General features: G+C 36.3%; 1 protein-coding gene across 3 annotated transcripts in view; it reads left to right on the top strand.

The window, feature by feature from the left end:
- LOC149574932 (protein kinase family protein / protein phosphatase 2C (PP2C) family protein) overlaps positions 1-18565 on the top strand; it is a 91970-nt gene that overhangs the window by 52572 nt on the left and 20833 nt on the right. For all 3 annotated transcript variants that reach the window (XM_089814787.1, XM_089814786.1, XM_089814785.1), the window contains 5 exons: positions 4173-4224; positions 4597-5149; positions 5234-5303; positions 5559-5778; positions 5911-6015. In XM_089814787.1, the coding sequence (XP_089670913.1) occupies positions 4173-4224; positions 4597-5149; positions 5234-5303; positions 5559-5778; positions 5911-6015 (1000 nt within the window). The remainder of the gene's footprint in view (positions 1-4172; positions 4225-4596; positions 5150-5233; positions 5304-5558; positions 5779-5910; positions 6016-18565) is intronic.

Raw genomic sequence — 18565 nt, 5'->3', positions numbered from 1 at the left:
CTAAAAAACATTCAGTTGTTCACATTTTAAGATATGTATTACTGAGTTAAGCTTGGTTAATATGAACTACAAACTAGTATCTTTCCCTCACTGCTCTTAGTTTTTTTATGCACCATTGTGTTTGAAATTTGAGATGCTTTTTTGGTGCTCTTTTTGGTCTTGGGAAGATTTGACATTTAGCTATTCTCTAGAACAAGAGTAAGAGATTGCAAGATGAATTTCACAGGTTTTCATGACAATGATTGAGAATGTCATGGATGAGAATTGCAAAAAATAACGCTTTAATGGAACCTAGTGGTTCATAGTTGAACATTGGGGATTATTTGTAATTGTCTAAGACACCCAATGAACTGGGTAGTTGTTGAATGCGATCGTTTTAATTTGCAAGAACTTGTATGAAGCATGCATAAATATCTGGCCATTGTAGGTGAGCTTGTTTTCCATATTAGCAGAGTTGGAAGGGGACTATTCTTGTTCAGTTCGAAAATGGGCTTTTTTCTGTTTAGATTACAACTAATTTTGGCACCAGTCAATATATTTCTTTAAGGCTGTTTGTTGGTCTTATTTCTTGGATGCAGGTGTTCCCTATTCGTTAATGGTCAACTTTGATGATACATGTTTGTGTAAAGTTTCTGGCAACATTGATACAGCAAGAGTCTATATGTTCATTACAACGGAAAAATACCAAGTAGCTAGATCAATCTGTTGATGGAAGCATGGGTTGCTTAGTTTATGATCTTGTTTAATATTGTTATTGATGTAGAATGATACAAACATTGAGACACTAGCTTCATGACATAGAAATGTTCTGCGTAAAGTCATAAAAGTGGTGGCAGGTTGAATGCAAATTTGCTATTTGATTTCTTGAAATATCCATTTTGCTCAAGCCTTGATTAGTAAGGCACCTAGAAGATTTATAATGTTATTTGAGAATTCTGAAAAGGAACTGATTTGTTAGATCTTAGCAGGAGAATGGTTTTATAGGAATTTGAGATTATTGTTCACTTGACTTATGGACAAATGATCAAGTATTGATCTACACGTATGAAGGTAGAAGTATTAGGCAAAGTAAATTTACAGGAGTGCAACAAAAAGTCACTCGATTGAAAGAAGAATTGTATGTTGGAAAATTCATTCCTTTCATATTGAAGGTAGTAAGTTTTCTCAAATATATTAACTCAGCAAAGTCACAAGTGTGTTTATCAATTCTTGATTTGTAAATCAGTGACAAAGTCTCAGTAAATTGATGCTTTGAATTTGGGGCAAGGAACAGATTGAATGTCATCGAAAGTTTTGTATCAATTTCTCAGTAGTATTAGTCAAAAGTCAGAAGGTGAGTCAAATTGGTATTTGGTAAAAATCAGAAGTTGAGTCAGTGTTCAGTTGGAATGTTTGATTTTAGAAAAAATTAAATGTTTCATCTTGAAGCTATATCGTGTTGAATATGACAAGAAATCAAAAAAGTTATGGACATAAAGGGAATGGTGATTTAGAATTCATTTACTTTGTTTTTTTAGGAAAAATGGGAAAACCCAGCAGATGATTTTTGAGGAAAAAATTACAAACCCACAAAGGAATCCCCCACAATTTGCAAATAATAGAATTATAAATTTTTAAGGGAAAATTTATAGAAACCCATAAGAATTGTTTTTTAGGGAAAAAAATATAAAAAACCCATTAGAATTTTTTTTTTGAGGAAATTTTTTTATGAAAGCCCACTAGAATTTTTAAGAGAGACAAAACACGATACTTTGCATGGTAAAGTAGCACATGCAAACAACATGCAAGTACATGTAACCCTCAAAAAGTAGAGCGCCAAAAAATTTGAAGGTTGACCCATAAGAGAGCTCGAAAAACCCAAAAAGAATATGTTAGTTTCTGGATTGGTTGCCTTGAAAATTGAGGCACAAAAATCGAGGCACCCAGAAAAAATAGATGACAACCCAGTTGAGATATCAAAAAACCACCAAGAAAACAAAGATGGCCCTACTGCAAAAAAACCACAAAAAATGGCGGAAATGTGCAGCAAAAATAGATGGATCTGGACAAAAATGGGTAGCAGAACCGAAGCAGAAGTCGGCGGATTCAAATCTCTCAGTGCAGAAACCCTAGTCAGATTATAGAGAGAGCTAGAAGGAATATGCATGTAAATAATTTTGAAACTAGATGGTAGATAATTTCAACCAAGCAATTATAATTATTTTCGAAATTTTTTAGAGTATTGGCTTTGATACCATATTACGAAGTAATTTGAAAATATTTTCTTGTTATTAACAGTGATCAAGAGATCAATTTACACAAGAGATTGAATGATGTTGCCTTAAGAAACAATCGTAAAGAATAGAAACGTTCTATTCTAGAAACAGAAAACTAAATATTAGAAACATTCTAATATTTACAAAAGATTACAATAGATAACCATTAGATACTAAACACAGATAATAGAAACAATCTATTATGTAATAATATCTTGTGTTGAATATGACAAGAATCAATAATTATGGACGTAAAGGGAGTAGTGATTTAGAATTCATTTAACCTGGTAGGCTGAGCCAATGATCACGTTGAAGAAGATAAGTTGTGTAAAGTCACATCAGATGCATTCTGATCGTAGGAGGATTTAACTTACACATATGTAGAGAAAGGAAGCAAGTTTATAGTTGAATAGACTTGACTTATTTGATTTTATAACAATCCAATCTTGCTATTGGATAAGTCAATTGGATGAGGTTTAGTGACATTATTCTGAATTTAATTTTGTATCAATGGATAATTTTTTTCACTAGACCTATTTTCAGTTGATCAAAATGTCAAGTGCCACTTATGGGTGGCTTTACATTTTCAGTGTGATGAAGGTGTCAAAAAAATGGGAATTTCAATAGAAACAACATGCATGAGAAGGATCATATAGTGAATAATCTGTGCTGTACTTCCATTTTGAGTTGAAAGAGTTCATATTGATACAAGCATTATCTATTTCATGCATTGCCCATCTTCGTCATTCTTGTGTTGATTCCAAATTGTACAGACAATCAATTAGGATGCATTTCAATTCTCACAAGAAAGACATTGAGTAGGAGGGGGTTTCGTTCCCAAGTTCTAAGATGCAAAAGCCAATCATTGCTCAAGCATACACTTGCAGGAAAAGACAGATTGCATATATCTGGCCTGATTAATGATGCTTAGCTCAGTCTAAAATAAGGGTTTCATTGAATGCTCTCTTGTAGATATTGGCGGTCAACATCAGAATGGTTCAAGATCATAGGCTATGTGGAGTTGAATAATTTAAGAGTTGCATGTTTTCTGGAACCTTTTAGTTGCATAGTTGTTCTAACTTCTATAGCTTGATGGCTTTAGCACATTCTTCTCTCTTCATTGTCCTACATTGAATGGGAATGTGTTGGGGGAAATGACTTGGAAGCATGGGAATGAATGGTAAAACACTGCTCAGATATTAAAATTCCTTTCCTTTGGATATGCAGCTGTAAATCTTCTTTCAATGAAATAACCTCTAGAATTCATGAGGAAGAATTGTCTGTTTCTAAATGAAATTTTCTTCCCCAGTTTTATCCAGCCTTGGATGTTCCAAGGGAGGTAATGATTTTCTTGACATTAGTGGTGAATTTGGTGTGTTGGCTTGTGGTTCTGATCTTGGGAGAGGATACCAGTTTTCATTTCAATTATCTATAATTTTACTGTCCCGTGTATTCCTTATGTTTTATAATGTTACATAAGGTGCATACTCTTTACTAAAGAAATCAGTTGCTCTTGTTGAAATGCATGTTTGCAAGTAACCTTTGTTGAATGATAAATTATCCAGTGGCCGGTCCACTGATTCCGTAATATGTGTAGAATAGCTATTTTCTGTGCATAGTTTTTGCCAATGAACATTCACCTTAGTTACAGTCAATGCTACATGTATGAGATATTTGCTTTTTGTACTGCATTTTGAATTATTGATTGATTCTTGCAGTTGGTCATTGATGTAATGGTTGTCTCAAGGGAAATGAAACAAGTGGAATGAATGCGAAAAACATGTGCATTTATGAAAGGGGTTCAATATATTGAGAATTGGGCAGTAGTAGCAACAAAATCATAATCTTTGTTTCCTAAGCATGCCATTTTTGGGCTCAATAAAAAGCTGATTGTTTGACTCCTTTACCCTGCAACAGTGAACTTGTTACAGGTGTTGTTCCTTACACAGATCGACGGACTGAGGCCCAGGTAAAACTCTTGTTGTGAGAGGCTTCCATGAATAGGAAACTGGAAAGATGATTCACATGATTACTATAACAGTCATAATTAATTTAGAACTGGTTTGCATTTCCCCATCACAACTTTTAAGAGAAAAAGAGAGTCCAGTGTCCCAGTTCGCTGAAAGTTTCTCTTGATTTGCAATATTCCTAAAATGAAAATATAAGTTGTACTATTAAAAATATTTCAATGGTGATCATATGTGTTTTTTTGCTAAACACTGATAGTGATTCTTGTTCACAGCACGTTCTCAAATACATAGGCAATGTATTCTTTCTTAAACTATTTATAGAATATAATTTGTTATTTGACATTGTTGATGCTAATGTGTTGTTTGCTCAGGCTCATACAGTTCTTGAAATGAATTACACTGAACAACAGCTTACATCCGCTATTACTTCCGAGGGACTGCGTCCAGTACTTGCCAGCCCAAACTCAGGGGTCCCATCTTGCCTATTGTCACTGATTGAACAGTGCTGGCATGGGAATCCTGAGCAGCGCCCTTCTGCTGATTCTTTGGTTGAAAGCCTGGATGAAATTATTTTTCTATATAAAAATGAAATGCTTCAAAATAAGAACATAAAAAGCAGTGATGTTTTTGAAGCAAATCATATTAGTGCAGCCACAAGCAGCTACAACCATAAAAAGAAAGTAGATGTCAGTTGGTCACTTCAGGGTGGAGTTACTGCACAAAAGCTTTGCTCTGATACTGAGTCTTCTCTTAATAAATGGCTTAACTATTCAGTTGGACAGTTTATGTATTACCCAACATTATCATGGGGTTCATTTTCCACTTGTGGCAGAAGAGAGGCAATGGAAGATACACACTTTTTGTTGCCTCATTTGGGAAATGAGAAATATGTTTCTGCATTTGGGGTCTTTGATGGTCATCGAGGTAATTTGTAGAATTCTATCCATATTTTGTTGAATCTGTCTTGGAAAATGATAACATGTCTCTGATAAATAGACCTAATTTCAGGTGCTCCAGCTGCCCAGTTTGCAGCACAAGCTATACCAGGATTTTTGCAATCATCTGGTCTATTCCTCAGGTCTGTATATTTGCTTCAATCAACGATTCAACTGTTATTATTCAGTTTTCTTGCCTAGAATTCCCATCTCCTAAGATGATATGATAGACTTGGGCGTGTGCTCTGGGCCTAATGTCCAAGTCTCTGCTCTATTAAAACTGTGTTACTTGATATTATATTTTCCTCCATAAATATTGGAATTATCAGAAAATTGCTTTATATGTTTCTATGTGCCTCTCAATAGACCTCTTCAATGATCAACATTGACAATTGCAGCCCATCAGAGGCACTGGTAAATTCATTTCTCAAAACAGACATCTTGTTTCGAGATGAACTTGAGCTGCAGCGATCTTCAACAAAAGGTACACCCAAGGATTGGCACCCAGGTTGCACTGCTGCTGTGGCCTTGATTGTAGAAAACAGACTCTTTGTAGCAAATGCTGGTGACTGTAGGACAATTTTGTGCAAGAATGGTCATGCAGTTGCCCTTAGTAAGGTGAGCATGCTTTGTAAAATTCTTCTTCTAGTTTACAATCCACATATCATGAAAATGGATTTTTTCTGTGGATTTTGATTTAGTGCAGTGATGAACATAAGTATACCTGCTGTGGATTTCAAATTTATCTAGGACCATGTTGCCAGCTGCGTAGAGGAAAGAGATCGAGTCATTAAAGCTGGGGGCCAGGTTAAATGGCAAATAGATACCTGGCGGGTTGGCTCAGCTGCTCTACAGGTAGCATTTTAAAAAAAAATTGTTAAGATAAGTTAGATAAACAAGATAATTTTCTATAAGAAGCAAGCAACTACGTGGAAGACATTTCATTCCCTCTTGCTTAGTGCTCCATTTTTACAATCTTTAAAGATGAGAAATTCATTGTCTATGGCATATGCATCTAGTATTTAGGTATGGTGTGTTTATGTTACGTCTATAACGTGACTTTGGTCTTTGCATTGAATTGAAGAGTTAACATAATCATCGTAACTTACATATTATTAAGAAAAACCATCAAGCTTTTGTAATGCATTGTAAGAAAGGAATAACCAATGAAAACTAGTGAAAATATATCATTATAATGCCCTAGAATTGTTCAAGTTGCTGAATTAAATGGAATAATTTAAACATCTTATCTTATTATTAAGAAAAACCATGAAGCTCTGTGTAAGAAAGAGTAAGCAAGGAGTAACCCTAGTGAAAAGATTTAGTTATAATGCTCTAGAATTCTTCAAGTTATTTTCATATAAACAAATTAGTCCTCATACAGAATCCCTTCCCAACCACTGGATCCAGCATCCTAAATTTTTATAAATTCCATAGCGAATCAATTTTTTCCCCTTTCAATCATTCAGAAATCATTGTAGGTTACAAATTCAAGTCACACACAATTACCCAAATTTTACCTTTCAAAGCTTTCCAAAAATTCTCTTGAAATTCAAGATCTCTTCCATGGTCTCAGTTCAGCCTTCTTGCTTTCTGCTCTGATTACTGTCTCCTTTCAGCAAATAATGAATTCCAAAAGAATTTATTCCTCATACTTTTCATTTCGTGACCTCTTTGTTCCGAACTCCCAGCCTTCCCTTAGTCCAGGGAGAGTGAACTGGTTCAATTCCATCGTTTCCATGCAATCCTCCATGATTCTTTCTCTACTCCAACTTCACACTTGTTTCCTTACAAATTTCTTGGGCATTTTGAATATCTTTTCCAAGTTCTTAAAACAGGACATACTTAAATTATGTATATGGTTTGGAGTACAATTCTTCCCTAATGCAAAGTCTTGGGTATAGCTACTTATTAATTCACTCATAAAACTAAAATCATAAAATAACTACAGTCAAATCATTTCTCTATTCACACACGTATCACAATGCATTTGAAAATACTAAAAATAACTTAGTTTACTTATCTAAATTATGTTATTTGTCTTTATAAATTACAATCATAGACCAAGATTAATCTGTGTTACCAATTTTTTTAAGCATATTGGCAAGATCCATCGTTCTAAATAGCAATTTTATATTCAAGTTAGCTATTTATTTTGTGAACTACGAAGTGTTCTTTCATTTAATTCTTTATCAACTATGTAGATCTATTGGTCTTCGATTTAGCTAGTAGTACACATTCTTTGGTGTTATCCCATGAAATCTTAAAGATGAATACTAGTCTTTTTTTTGTCAATCGAAAGTTGTGATTCTAATCATTTGAGCTTGAATTGTTTATCCCTATCCCGTTTAATTTGAAATTCTTGTTGTAGGCCTTGAATTTTGATAGTTTGGTGCATACATCTATGTCAAGAACATAGTTAGTTGATATTTACATGTAAGCCCAATTGAAATACTGTATAAGTTACATACTTGTAGAGTTTGTTTATAGTTATAGGCTTTAAAATTTAGTTAATTCTCAAGGAGCTTTGCCTTACAATTTGAAGAATACTTCTACTATATATATCATTTTGGTTTGAGTTGTCTTCAAAAGATAAATCAAAATGCTAACAGTTTTTGGCAACTTTGTTGAGAATGAAATATATTAGGCTTGAGCTTGCAAGTAATTTTTTTACTACTTCCAATTGAGGACTTTTCATCCTAACTAATAAGTGTTGTGATTTCACAGCATTGCCCCATTGGAAATGGGGACCCCTCTTTTTTTGTCGGTAAAATTGTAATTCAGTTGACAGGCTCCTTCGGGAAGGTTCTTATTATGTAGCCAACGGGCCCTTCGGTAATTGTCATGTAGCCAACGGACCCATTCGGGAAGGTTCTTTGGAAAGTATTTATACATCCTTTGGGATCATTGTAATTAGGATCAGAAGCATTGTGTAATATCTTTGGCATATGCAAATAATAAAAGGAGTATTGTTGTTCTTGTCTATTGTCTGTGTGCATTAACCTATTTACCCCATGTGGTAAACATTTGGCGCCGTTGCCCAATGGACCTGGAACGAAGGCAGAGAAATGAAGACTAATGCCGAATTAGTTGAACAAAAATAAGAACAAGTTGAAGGAAAAAGTTGAAATACACACAGCACAAAGGAATTTAATTTTGGCACAACAGGTTGAACGTAGACGAAGGTTTCAGCAGATTACTAATGGACACCGAAGCACTAAGGAATTGTTAGAAGAGACTCGACAGCGGTTGGATTTGGTGGAAGAAGCAAGGGAGGAATTTCTTAACTTTCATACGTTGAGGGAAGAGAATCTAGACGGAAGGGGATTAACTCGCACAGCTCAGAGTGCCGAGGGAGCACGAGGGTGGAGTGAACTCTTCGTCCGAGATACACTTCCGGAATGGACAGCTTCGCTTGAAGAAAACCCTTCTTCACCAAATAGCACGACTTTCGGAAATAAAACGACTATTGCAAATAGCGCGGGTGTGCAGAACAACGCGGGTGTTCAGAGCAACGCGGGTGTGCAGAGCAGCGCGGCTCTGCACTAGTGTTCGGAACAGAGTGGGTGTGTAGAATAGTGCGAGTGTGCAGAACAGCGCAGGTACGCAACAAGTATCTCCAACTCGAATAGTAATGGCTGGACTGAAGGAAAAGTTGCCCAAGTTTGATGGTGATGGAACAGCCGATCCAATCCGACATTGTAAAACATGCGAAACGATTTGGAGGGCGAATGGCATAACAGATACAAATGAATGGGTCTGACAATTTTTGACAACCCTAAGGGGGGTAGCAATTGATTGGTTTGCCGATATGGATCCCCAAAAATTAACCAATTGGGACAAAGTTAAGGAGTTTACCACCGAATTTCAACTGTTGCGCGATGACAATGAGATCGTAGCAGAAATAAACAACATGAAGCAAGGCAAAAATGAAACAGTTCGAGTATATGCTAGAAAATTAGAAGACTTAATAAACAAGATGGAAAGTAAGTTGGCGGATGGGTTGCAAAAGAGATGGTTCGTTGAAGGACTACGTTCGAAGTTACGGAAGAAAATGAAGATTGTGCCACTATCGTCATACACTGAAGCATACAATTGGGCAATGAACTTGGAAAGTGAGTAGAAAACAAAAAAGAAGAAGAAGAATAGCTCATTTGAGTTAGATGATGATGTGTCTTCGGAAGAAGAGAGCAACAATGACGAAAAGGGCAGCAAGAAGGTCCGAGCCCTCTAGAAGGATATGATCCGAATGATGAAAGAATTTAAGAACATGCAGAAGGAGATGAAGGGAAACAACCTCTAGTGCATGGAATGTAAGACAGAAGGTCACACGAACAGAGGTTGTCCAAAGAATTAGTTTTGCGAGATCTACCAGATCACGGGACATTCCACAAAGGAATGCCCCTTCAATATGAAAACAAGAGGACCTCAACAAGTGCTCCTGACCCAGAAGGTTTTTGTGTCAGGAGGGAGTGGAAACACCAGTAATGAGGGTGCCACATCAGGAGGGTACAGAAATAATAGGCGAGGGCAAAACAACAGTGCCAACAATAATAATGGAAGCCGTTGCAGAATTCAGTACGATGCGAACGGCCACCTGATGGTACAATGCCGAGCATGCAATTTGTGGGGCCACTTTGCCCGAGATTGTACAACGACAAACACACCAAAGTTTTTATGTAGATGGTGCAGTCTTGGAGATCATGAAGATGCCAAGTGCCTGAAGTTAGGAGTGAATTTGATCACCATCAGGATGGACGAAGAGGAGGTTTTGGCAATCACACGGAAACAAGCAAAATTGTACCCTGACCTGATGGAGGAAAAGAAGAGATTAGAGGAAGCATGGGCAGAAATTGAGAAGGCGACGTAGGCGGACAAAGCACACTTGAAGGACACTACTGGTACCTCAACAAGAAAATGCGTGGAAAAGAACATCGTATGACAGATATTACAAACCGAAGTGCCAGTCAAGATAAATGATCTGCTGCTCACAATGCTTCAACTCCGATTGGCACTCACTAACATCGCTCTAGCTACTAAATTACCAAGAGAACATGGAAGGGAGCAGGAAAGCGGAGCAAGTGCAGTGGACCCAATGCTGTTAGCCCTCACATCCAGACGGCATCCAACGGTCGTCGAGATGGGAATTCTGGGAACTGTTATGACAGACACAATTGTGGACGGAGGTTCAGGGGTAAACGTCCTACCAGAAGATACCTGGAAGAAGTTGGGATAGCGGACGTTGTGGCCACCTACATTCCAGTTGCTCATGACAGACTAGCACGGAATCAAACCATTGAGAATCTTGATGGCACAACCAGTGACTATCAGAACGCAGCTGTTCTTGCTCGACTTCGTCATCATCCCGTTGAAGAGGAGAGGATATGACGCCATTCTGGGTTGAGGGTGGCTCATACAAGCAAAGGCGAAGCATGACTAGAAGAAGAACACACTATCAATGGAAAGTAGGGGATGACGATTCACTATTGATCTGCACACGCAAATGGTGGGTGAGGAAGTTGTATCATTTGATTCCGAAGAAGAGGATGAAGGAAAGCAACGATTGAAACCCAGTGAGGAAGGAGTCCTATGGTTGGAAGGTGGATCCACAGACGATGATTTGGATTCAGTGAACAGCCTTTTCCACTGGTAGATGAAAGATTATGAGCTCTTTCTGAGTTGTAATATTTTAAGGGTCGACAAAGGTGAGAAAGAAGAGGGAAATGAATGTCCGAAGGAATACAAAGAGGCGGAAGAAGGAAAGGGAGTTACAAAAAAAGTTGAAGGGAAGAACATACAGTACGAACCCAGAAAAAGGAAAGATTCCACCGTACGAAACACAGTGAACGGATTGCGCGGAAAGAAAAAGTTTACAATGCACCACGAATTTAACAAAAAGGTGCCGATAGCAAGGAAAACATGACTCCATTGCACTTGATTTTGCACCTGTTGTCACTTGATTTTGCACACATGACTCTATGCCAAGTTGTGAATCAATACGCTAAAGCATAAACCAACATCTGTTGACTTTGCTGTAACACCCAAATCACTAATAACATAATTGGGTGACTCCATACATGCATTAGTCCCACTTGAGGGAGCTACTACCTCCCTCAAAGGAGCAACACTGCGAGAATTGACACAAATATCCAATGACAATGCCCTCCTCGAGAGAGTCAGAACAATCAGTAGAAACTACTGCCCCAATAACACCTGGACTATTCATAGCAACAACTTTGGAATCCTCAACGTGTTAAAACTCAGTGCTGCTATCAACCAATGGCACTGGCATATCGACATGTCTCTGTGTGGAAAGTACATCATCAGTACTACGAATAGGACTAGTGGGTGTCATACTGAATATGGGTAGATCTGCCTCTTGAATGCCAACTAGAGAGAACTGAAGCCTTCTTCCCTGCATCCTTTGTGCTGGTCGCTTAAAAGAGGAAACCATATACCTCACTGCCCTATCAACTGTCTCTGGATCTGATAGTTTCTTAGCCAATCTCTGCTAATGAAACTTAAATTTCTCCACACTCTTTCTCAAGGCATTTATTTTCCTTCTATCTTCCTCACTACGCTGCTAGCTTCCGAAACTACTAGGTCTCTTGTGTCTTTCTATACCTGCAAACAACAAGAGTGCCGATCACTCCAATCATCACTGCAAATCTGAAATAAGAAAGAATTTCCTACCCCACAAGATGGCAAGAAACCACTCTGATACCACTAGAAAGATCCTATCTTACCCGACTGAAAAAGCTTAAATATAGATGGATGTTTTTGTTCTTGCTTTGTTTTTTGGATTTTTTCATGAAATAAATAAATTGCAAAACCAAAGTACTGAAAATAAATGTTAAGTGAACAATTGATCTTGAGAATCCGCTATGCAACTTTTACAAATCAGAATTATGGCACCTGAACATGTATAAGAATCAAGCTGCCAAATGCATATGCTCTCTTTCCTTAATAGATTGTTGCTTCAGTTTGCAAGAATAAGTCATCCTTGACCCAAATGCTGACTTCACCCTCAAATCACAGGCCAATATTGCTAGCCACAACTGTTGGTTGCAATTACAGGCCTTGCTGGAAATTACCCAGGCCCTCAATACTAAATTACTAGCCCCTAAACGGATCTAAGCTCCTAGAATAATCACGCTAACTTTATAATTCAAATTGCCGACTCTCAGATTGGTGAACTGAGCTTGTGGAAATGTTTGTAGGCAAGTCTGAAATGAATTGCAAGCCTGTATATTAAGATTGCTGCTTTCAATTACTCCCAACGCTGCCACAGATTGGGTCGGCAACCTCAATGTATTTACCAATCTCTGTCAAGCAAATCATAGGTATTCAAAATCCTCACAATTCAACCAATTTCTTTAGCAACAAAGAACTCCTTAGCAACAATTAATATAGTAGGAATGACAAATTGTATACCTCAGCACAATTTGCCAAGCAATCTAATAATTCTCAGAATTGGATCCACAATACTTCAGTTGTAGATCCCAAACCCTAATACTTCAACAAGGGCACAGAGAATTAGAACTTTAGGAAAATGTCACAAAGATGACAAAGCAAAATAAGATAATCAAATGATTGGATGCTTTTCTCCTCAAATGCGCTCATATTTATAATCTTCAAATGACACAAGTTTCCCAAATAAACTCCACAAGATTAAAATATAATAAAGTGCCATCATAATATAATTTGCTAATTGCTTTTGGCTCCCAAAATTGACCTTTTCCATTATAACATAATATTCTGACACACAAGGCCATTGTTTCTTGTGCCCACGATTTTAAACTTTTCAACCCATTTCCAATGAGGTATGATATTGAGGTGACCCACATAAAACACCAATAGAAGTAGCAACCTCAGCATATTTAGATGAATAATAATAATTCACTTGTCATGTGAAAACAACTGAAGAAGCATCAGAATTGAAATGTGATAGCACCAAAGTGATCTTGATGACGAAAGACAATGAATGAACCTGATGGGGTGACTTACTATAAATAGACGCTCCTTCCAAGATTATTGGAGCCCAAAGCAGAAGCCCAAATAAAACTGAGAGCATCACTCAACTCCTCTAACCCAACTGAGCTCATCGGAACCAACCATTGACTTACTAGAAATAGTAATTCCCTCAAACAAAGACAAAACACACCATAGGCTACTATAAAGCCTATAACCCCCACAACTGAGACCCTCAAATCCCATTGTTGGCTCATGAGGGTTGCGATGGTGAACTGACCAAGCCAGCTGCAGAAGCCTGCTAAAAATGGGGACATTACAAACAATGGTAGATATGATAATAGGAATTAGCTGTAGATTTGTCAAGACTGAATGGTTCTAGAAGACTTCCCTTATCCAAATGTTAGGCAATCGACGAGGCCTTGTTGCATGTTGATTTAGCCCTTTAAACTAAAATAGCCTTACAAAAACTATAGGAAATTCTCCAATATTCTAGTAGTGATTTCTTGCTTCAACAATCCTCTGAAGAATATAGCATTGAAAGAACTCTATTGTAGAAAATTGTAATCCTTTTCTTCTATTCATTCTCCAAGCTTGTCTTCAACTCATACAACCACATTTTTAAATTGGTTATTTTAGAATGTTCTCATTGTGAATGCATACTATGAATGAGCCACCATTGTTCTAAATGAATGCAACGCCTTTAATTTCTTTGTGACTTTGTTTAACAATCCCAAACTAGGAAATACAAGCTAGCAATCTTGAGCACACCAAGACTTAACACAACAACAAAACAACATCTATGGACATAGGCACCTATTGAACTGTATAGGAAATGTTGAATTCAGCCATTACAACTCAAAATCCATTCACGAAACAATATACCAATGAACGATATAATCCTCACTTATCCCGCCCTTATAACACTTCTGGGAAGCCACGACAATGACAAAGCAATTGTTGCTACCTTCGTTCATTCCTTGTTCCAAGTATTCATTTTGAGAAATAGTTTTGCACCAATAATGCCCCCATTAATATTCCCTAGTCACGGAAGGATTGGGTAGTCCGGTAGAAAATGAAGAAACAACAAATTTCTTTCCAACTCCTACGATGCTTGTCGTTTTCAGGTATTCAATTATTGTTGAAGACTTTTGAAAAAATTCTAAATTCGATTGGAGTTAACACCTCAAATTTTATATTTTCTATCAATAATTGGCTCAATATTATCAAGCTTCTTACAATTGTTTTGGCTAGATATATGTTTTCTATATATGAGAAAAGCATCGTTAATATTCATTCATAACTTCTGTTCATTCCTTACCTCTAATATTGATGCTTTTCACCTTCTTGAAACTCTTGGAAATTCTTGGTAATTTTTGGAAGCATCAATCTTAGTCAAGTAGCCAAAACAATATTGAGTCTATTATTTGACTTCAGGCCAAAATTGATACTATATCAATTTTGACTTTAATAATCAAATTGGTCAATTATCAATTTGCATAGACCAATGCTTATTGCAGAAGCCAGAAACATTTCAAATATAATGTTTATCTCACAAATATTTAATTGATAACCACATGTAATATTTAATGCCATAGATATATTTGTTGGGAATTTGTGATATGAAGAATCTACAATACATTAATACCAAATTTCATTTGGTATGTTTGCAGATCTTTTAATAACAATTCCTGATATTGAACGGGACCCACAATTATTGTGTCTACAAATTATTATCAAACTTCCACAATGGCTGTTTGGAGGCTATATAGTTCTTGTGCTGGAAAGCATCTACTACAAATTTTAATATTTCATTCCTGGACTTTCACGGTGAAATATATACATTGTTTTTGTGGCTACAAAGAGTAAATTAGTGCGATTTGATTTAATAATCCCACCGTAGAATATAAGCTGCTTGAATACTTGTTTCAATATTTTGCAGAAGTTAAAGCTCCTGATAATATAATCTTCTCCAAAAACTATTAGCCGAGGGACCTGCAATTATTCTCCAAACAAACTCAGACCATTATGAAATACCCAGAAATAATCAGACTACGGTGATCTTTCTCAGAGACTGCTATTTATCATTAGGCATTACTAATACAGAAAGTTTAATGTTATGCCCCAAATTCAGAATATGATCTTATATTTTCATGTAGCCTTCCAAAACCCAATTAGCTAATCATCACTCGACTTCCATATGAACCTTATAGGCTGGTGGGAAAACCAACTTTGATACCATGTTGAATTTTATGATCAGAAATAAATAGACAATAAACAAAATATTATGAACAAAAGACATAACATATTATCTTGGGATCCCACTTAAGGGTGAAAAATGCAGCCACAAATATATCATTTGTATGTATTAATGAAAGAGCAGAAGACTGCTTTACAATGCCCAAAACTAGGCTAAAACTAAAGCAATGATCATCACCCTTATAATCTGCAGACAATAAATGAAATATCCATTTGATACAATCACTCAACAGAGAATATCAAATCAACAGGTTAAATAGTCCTACGTATCGATCATCATCAAATAAAGGATATCAATCTATGTGTATATATACAAATTCCTCCTGGAAGAATATATAAGGTTGCCTCGACCCTTTACTGGCTTTTTCTTACAATGTAAAGACCCTTAGTTGTCTTGACTCTTCAATGTCTCGTCCCTTCAAAGTGCAGACCCTTTGTTGTCTTAAATAAAAAATAGATAATTTATATGTTTCGAATTTAGGAAAGAAAGATAGCTCCCACGCTAAATCACCAACAAATGGCACTATGGGATATGGTATGCATATTCTATGATCTAGTGTTTGATTTTGGGCTTCTTGGATATACTCATAGTGATTGGATAGGAAGTGTATATCATAGAAAGAACACATTGTAATATCCCACCCGGGATATCTAACCAAATCTCTCACAAAATAATTTTCAGAATTATAATAGAGAAGTCTTGCAACTTCAGATTTAAACAGATAAATAATAACCTCAGGTAAATAAATGTTTTTAATTCCAATTTTTATCTCTACAGATAAATAACGAGCAGCAATATAATTTCCCAACAAATATTACACTCAAAATCTTTAGTAGAATAATGTTGAGCTTCAATCATAAATACAAAAATGTCTATCAAATTGGAGAACAGAAATAAAATTCGAGCACAAGTGAGACACCTGATATGATGTCTCCACGGACAATAGGTTTTAGTTCACCGTCTTCTGGCTAGAGGTTTTCCATCCTCGAGCTGGCTGATGCTGAGCTTCCAATTCTTCAAGAGAAGAAATCTGAATCCAAAACCAATATCCAAGCATGTCTGCAAATGAGCTCCTCTCCCTTCTTTAAGCTCAACCCGGTGACTCTTCACATTCCTCCTTTTGTCCTTCGTCTTCTTCCCCTTTCATTGCCTTTTGATCTCCTTTTTAATATTAAAATGACTCAAAATAATCTGCCTTAAGATCCATTTAAGTCACTTTAAAATAGTTAAGACACTTAGCTTAATTTTCTCTGATGTCCCAAATTGGAGACGTTACAATCCTCCCTCCTTGAGATTGCTTTCTCTCTAGCAATCATGAGTCCGTAAACCAATACCACGGTCTTATATCCATTTGCAAGCTGCTCGATGGCTCATACTCATATTATGTAATCAGGATTTGCCATACTGGTGGAACCAATAATAAGAGTGTAACTCATCCACTAGTAAGATCCTTGGATCCCATTTCAATCTATGAAACACAACTGCACTTATAGGCTGCGTTACTCTGATCATAAATGCACCAAACCTCAAACTATGTAGTAACTCGACGTAATCCACAAAGTGCAAAGCATCCATCCCATCAACTCCTGGATCTCAAATCAGCCTATCAACTCTGGGAGTAGAAATAGTGGTCCGTCCATCCACTGATCTCTTGTATCAGCCAATTGTTCAAGTATAACACTCTGCCAATGCCAAAAATACCTCCAATATGCATGAAGATCAGCCCATTAAGCCATCAATTGACACTGCTATAGGATATACTGACATTCCTGATAATGTTGTAAATTTGAATGATTGTTTATTGGTGGAGACTTGAACTGAAAATAATGAATCTTATATGAAGATTACAGATGTTCCTTTTAATATCTTTGTTCTGATTTATTCAAGTATATATAAAATATGCAGATCTGAATATGCCTGAGAATGTAATGCCTTGTTATTGATATATTCCAGAATTCACAAATGCATACCATATATATATATATATATATGCATTGAGATATGTTTACGTACATTGAGATATGTTTACGTAGGGGTATGGCCCTACGTATCCATACCTCAATACATAAATAATATTCTTAATATCCTTTAACAACACCGATGAGTATGCTACCGATTCATTACATAATCCTTAGTCTTAACTGAGGCTTGCATCCGATCAAGTATCGGTTCATGCATGGAGCCTGATACTAATAATTTGATCTATCGGATATGTAACTTGGTTTGTATTTAGGATTATTACATATATATATATATATATATATATATATATATATATATATATATATATATATATATATATATATATATTTGTGTGTGTGTGTTTAAATAAGAATGTAAAAGAATAAAAGTATATAAATCAGTGTATATATATATCACTCTCTCTTTAGCAATGAGGGAATTGAAGGAAATATAGTACAAGGTTATATACCACTTAAAGATGTGGTCAACCAAATTATGACGTCCAGCAAAATCCGGCCCGAAGAACAAAGATAACACTTACTTCAACACTTTTTGTGTTAGAAGATAGATCAGTTATAAATAAGGTTGTCACCTTATCATAGTGACCTTACACATAAGAAAGGTCATCACCTTTCATAACACAAGTTTGCAAACATCTAAGTTTATTCATGAATATATTAACTTACAATTGTATTTACAAATTTGTCATACCAAGTTTATCTTTAAAGTACTCTATTTTCAACTTTGCAAGAGGCTTGGTGAAAATGTTAGCATTTTGCTCATTAGTGCTGATATAAATCAGCTTGATAACATTTCTATCAACCATGTCTCTTATGTAATGGTAAGGAGTCTTGATGTGCTTCGATCGATTGTGGAAAACAAGATTAGCAGAAAGTTCGATGTAGCTTTGGTTATCACAATGAATCACTGTAGGACTTAGTTGCTTTCCAAAAAGTCCATATAATAGCTTTCTTAACCATACTACTTCGTGTACTCCCATGGAGGCTGCCATATACTCGGTTTCAATGGAACTCAAGGCAACTATTGGTTGTTTTCTGTTGAACCAGGATATCATTGCTGATCTAAGACTGAAGAAACACCCTGTAGTACTCTTGTGGTTTATGGAACAACCGGCCCAATCAGAATTAGTGTATCCTTCAAGTTTAATCCCAACATTTTTGAACTTCAAACCAAGACCAATAGTGCCACGTA

Source organism: Cupressus sempervirens, chromosome 2 (genome assembly GCF_028749045.1).
Source record: "Cupressus sempervirens isolate cs-2001-9-10 chromosome 2, ASM2874904v1, whole genome shotgun sequence".
Lineage (NCBI taxonomy): Eukaryota > Viridiplantae > Streptophyta > Pinopsida > Cupressales > Cupressaceae > Cupressus > Cupressus sempervirens.
Note: the sequence above shows the minus strand (reverse complement) of the source record. Positions and strands in the feature narration are given on the sequence as shown.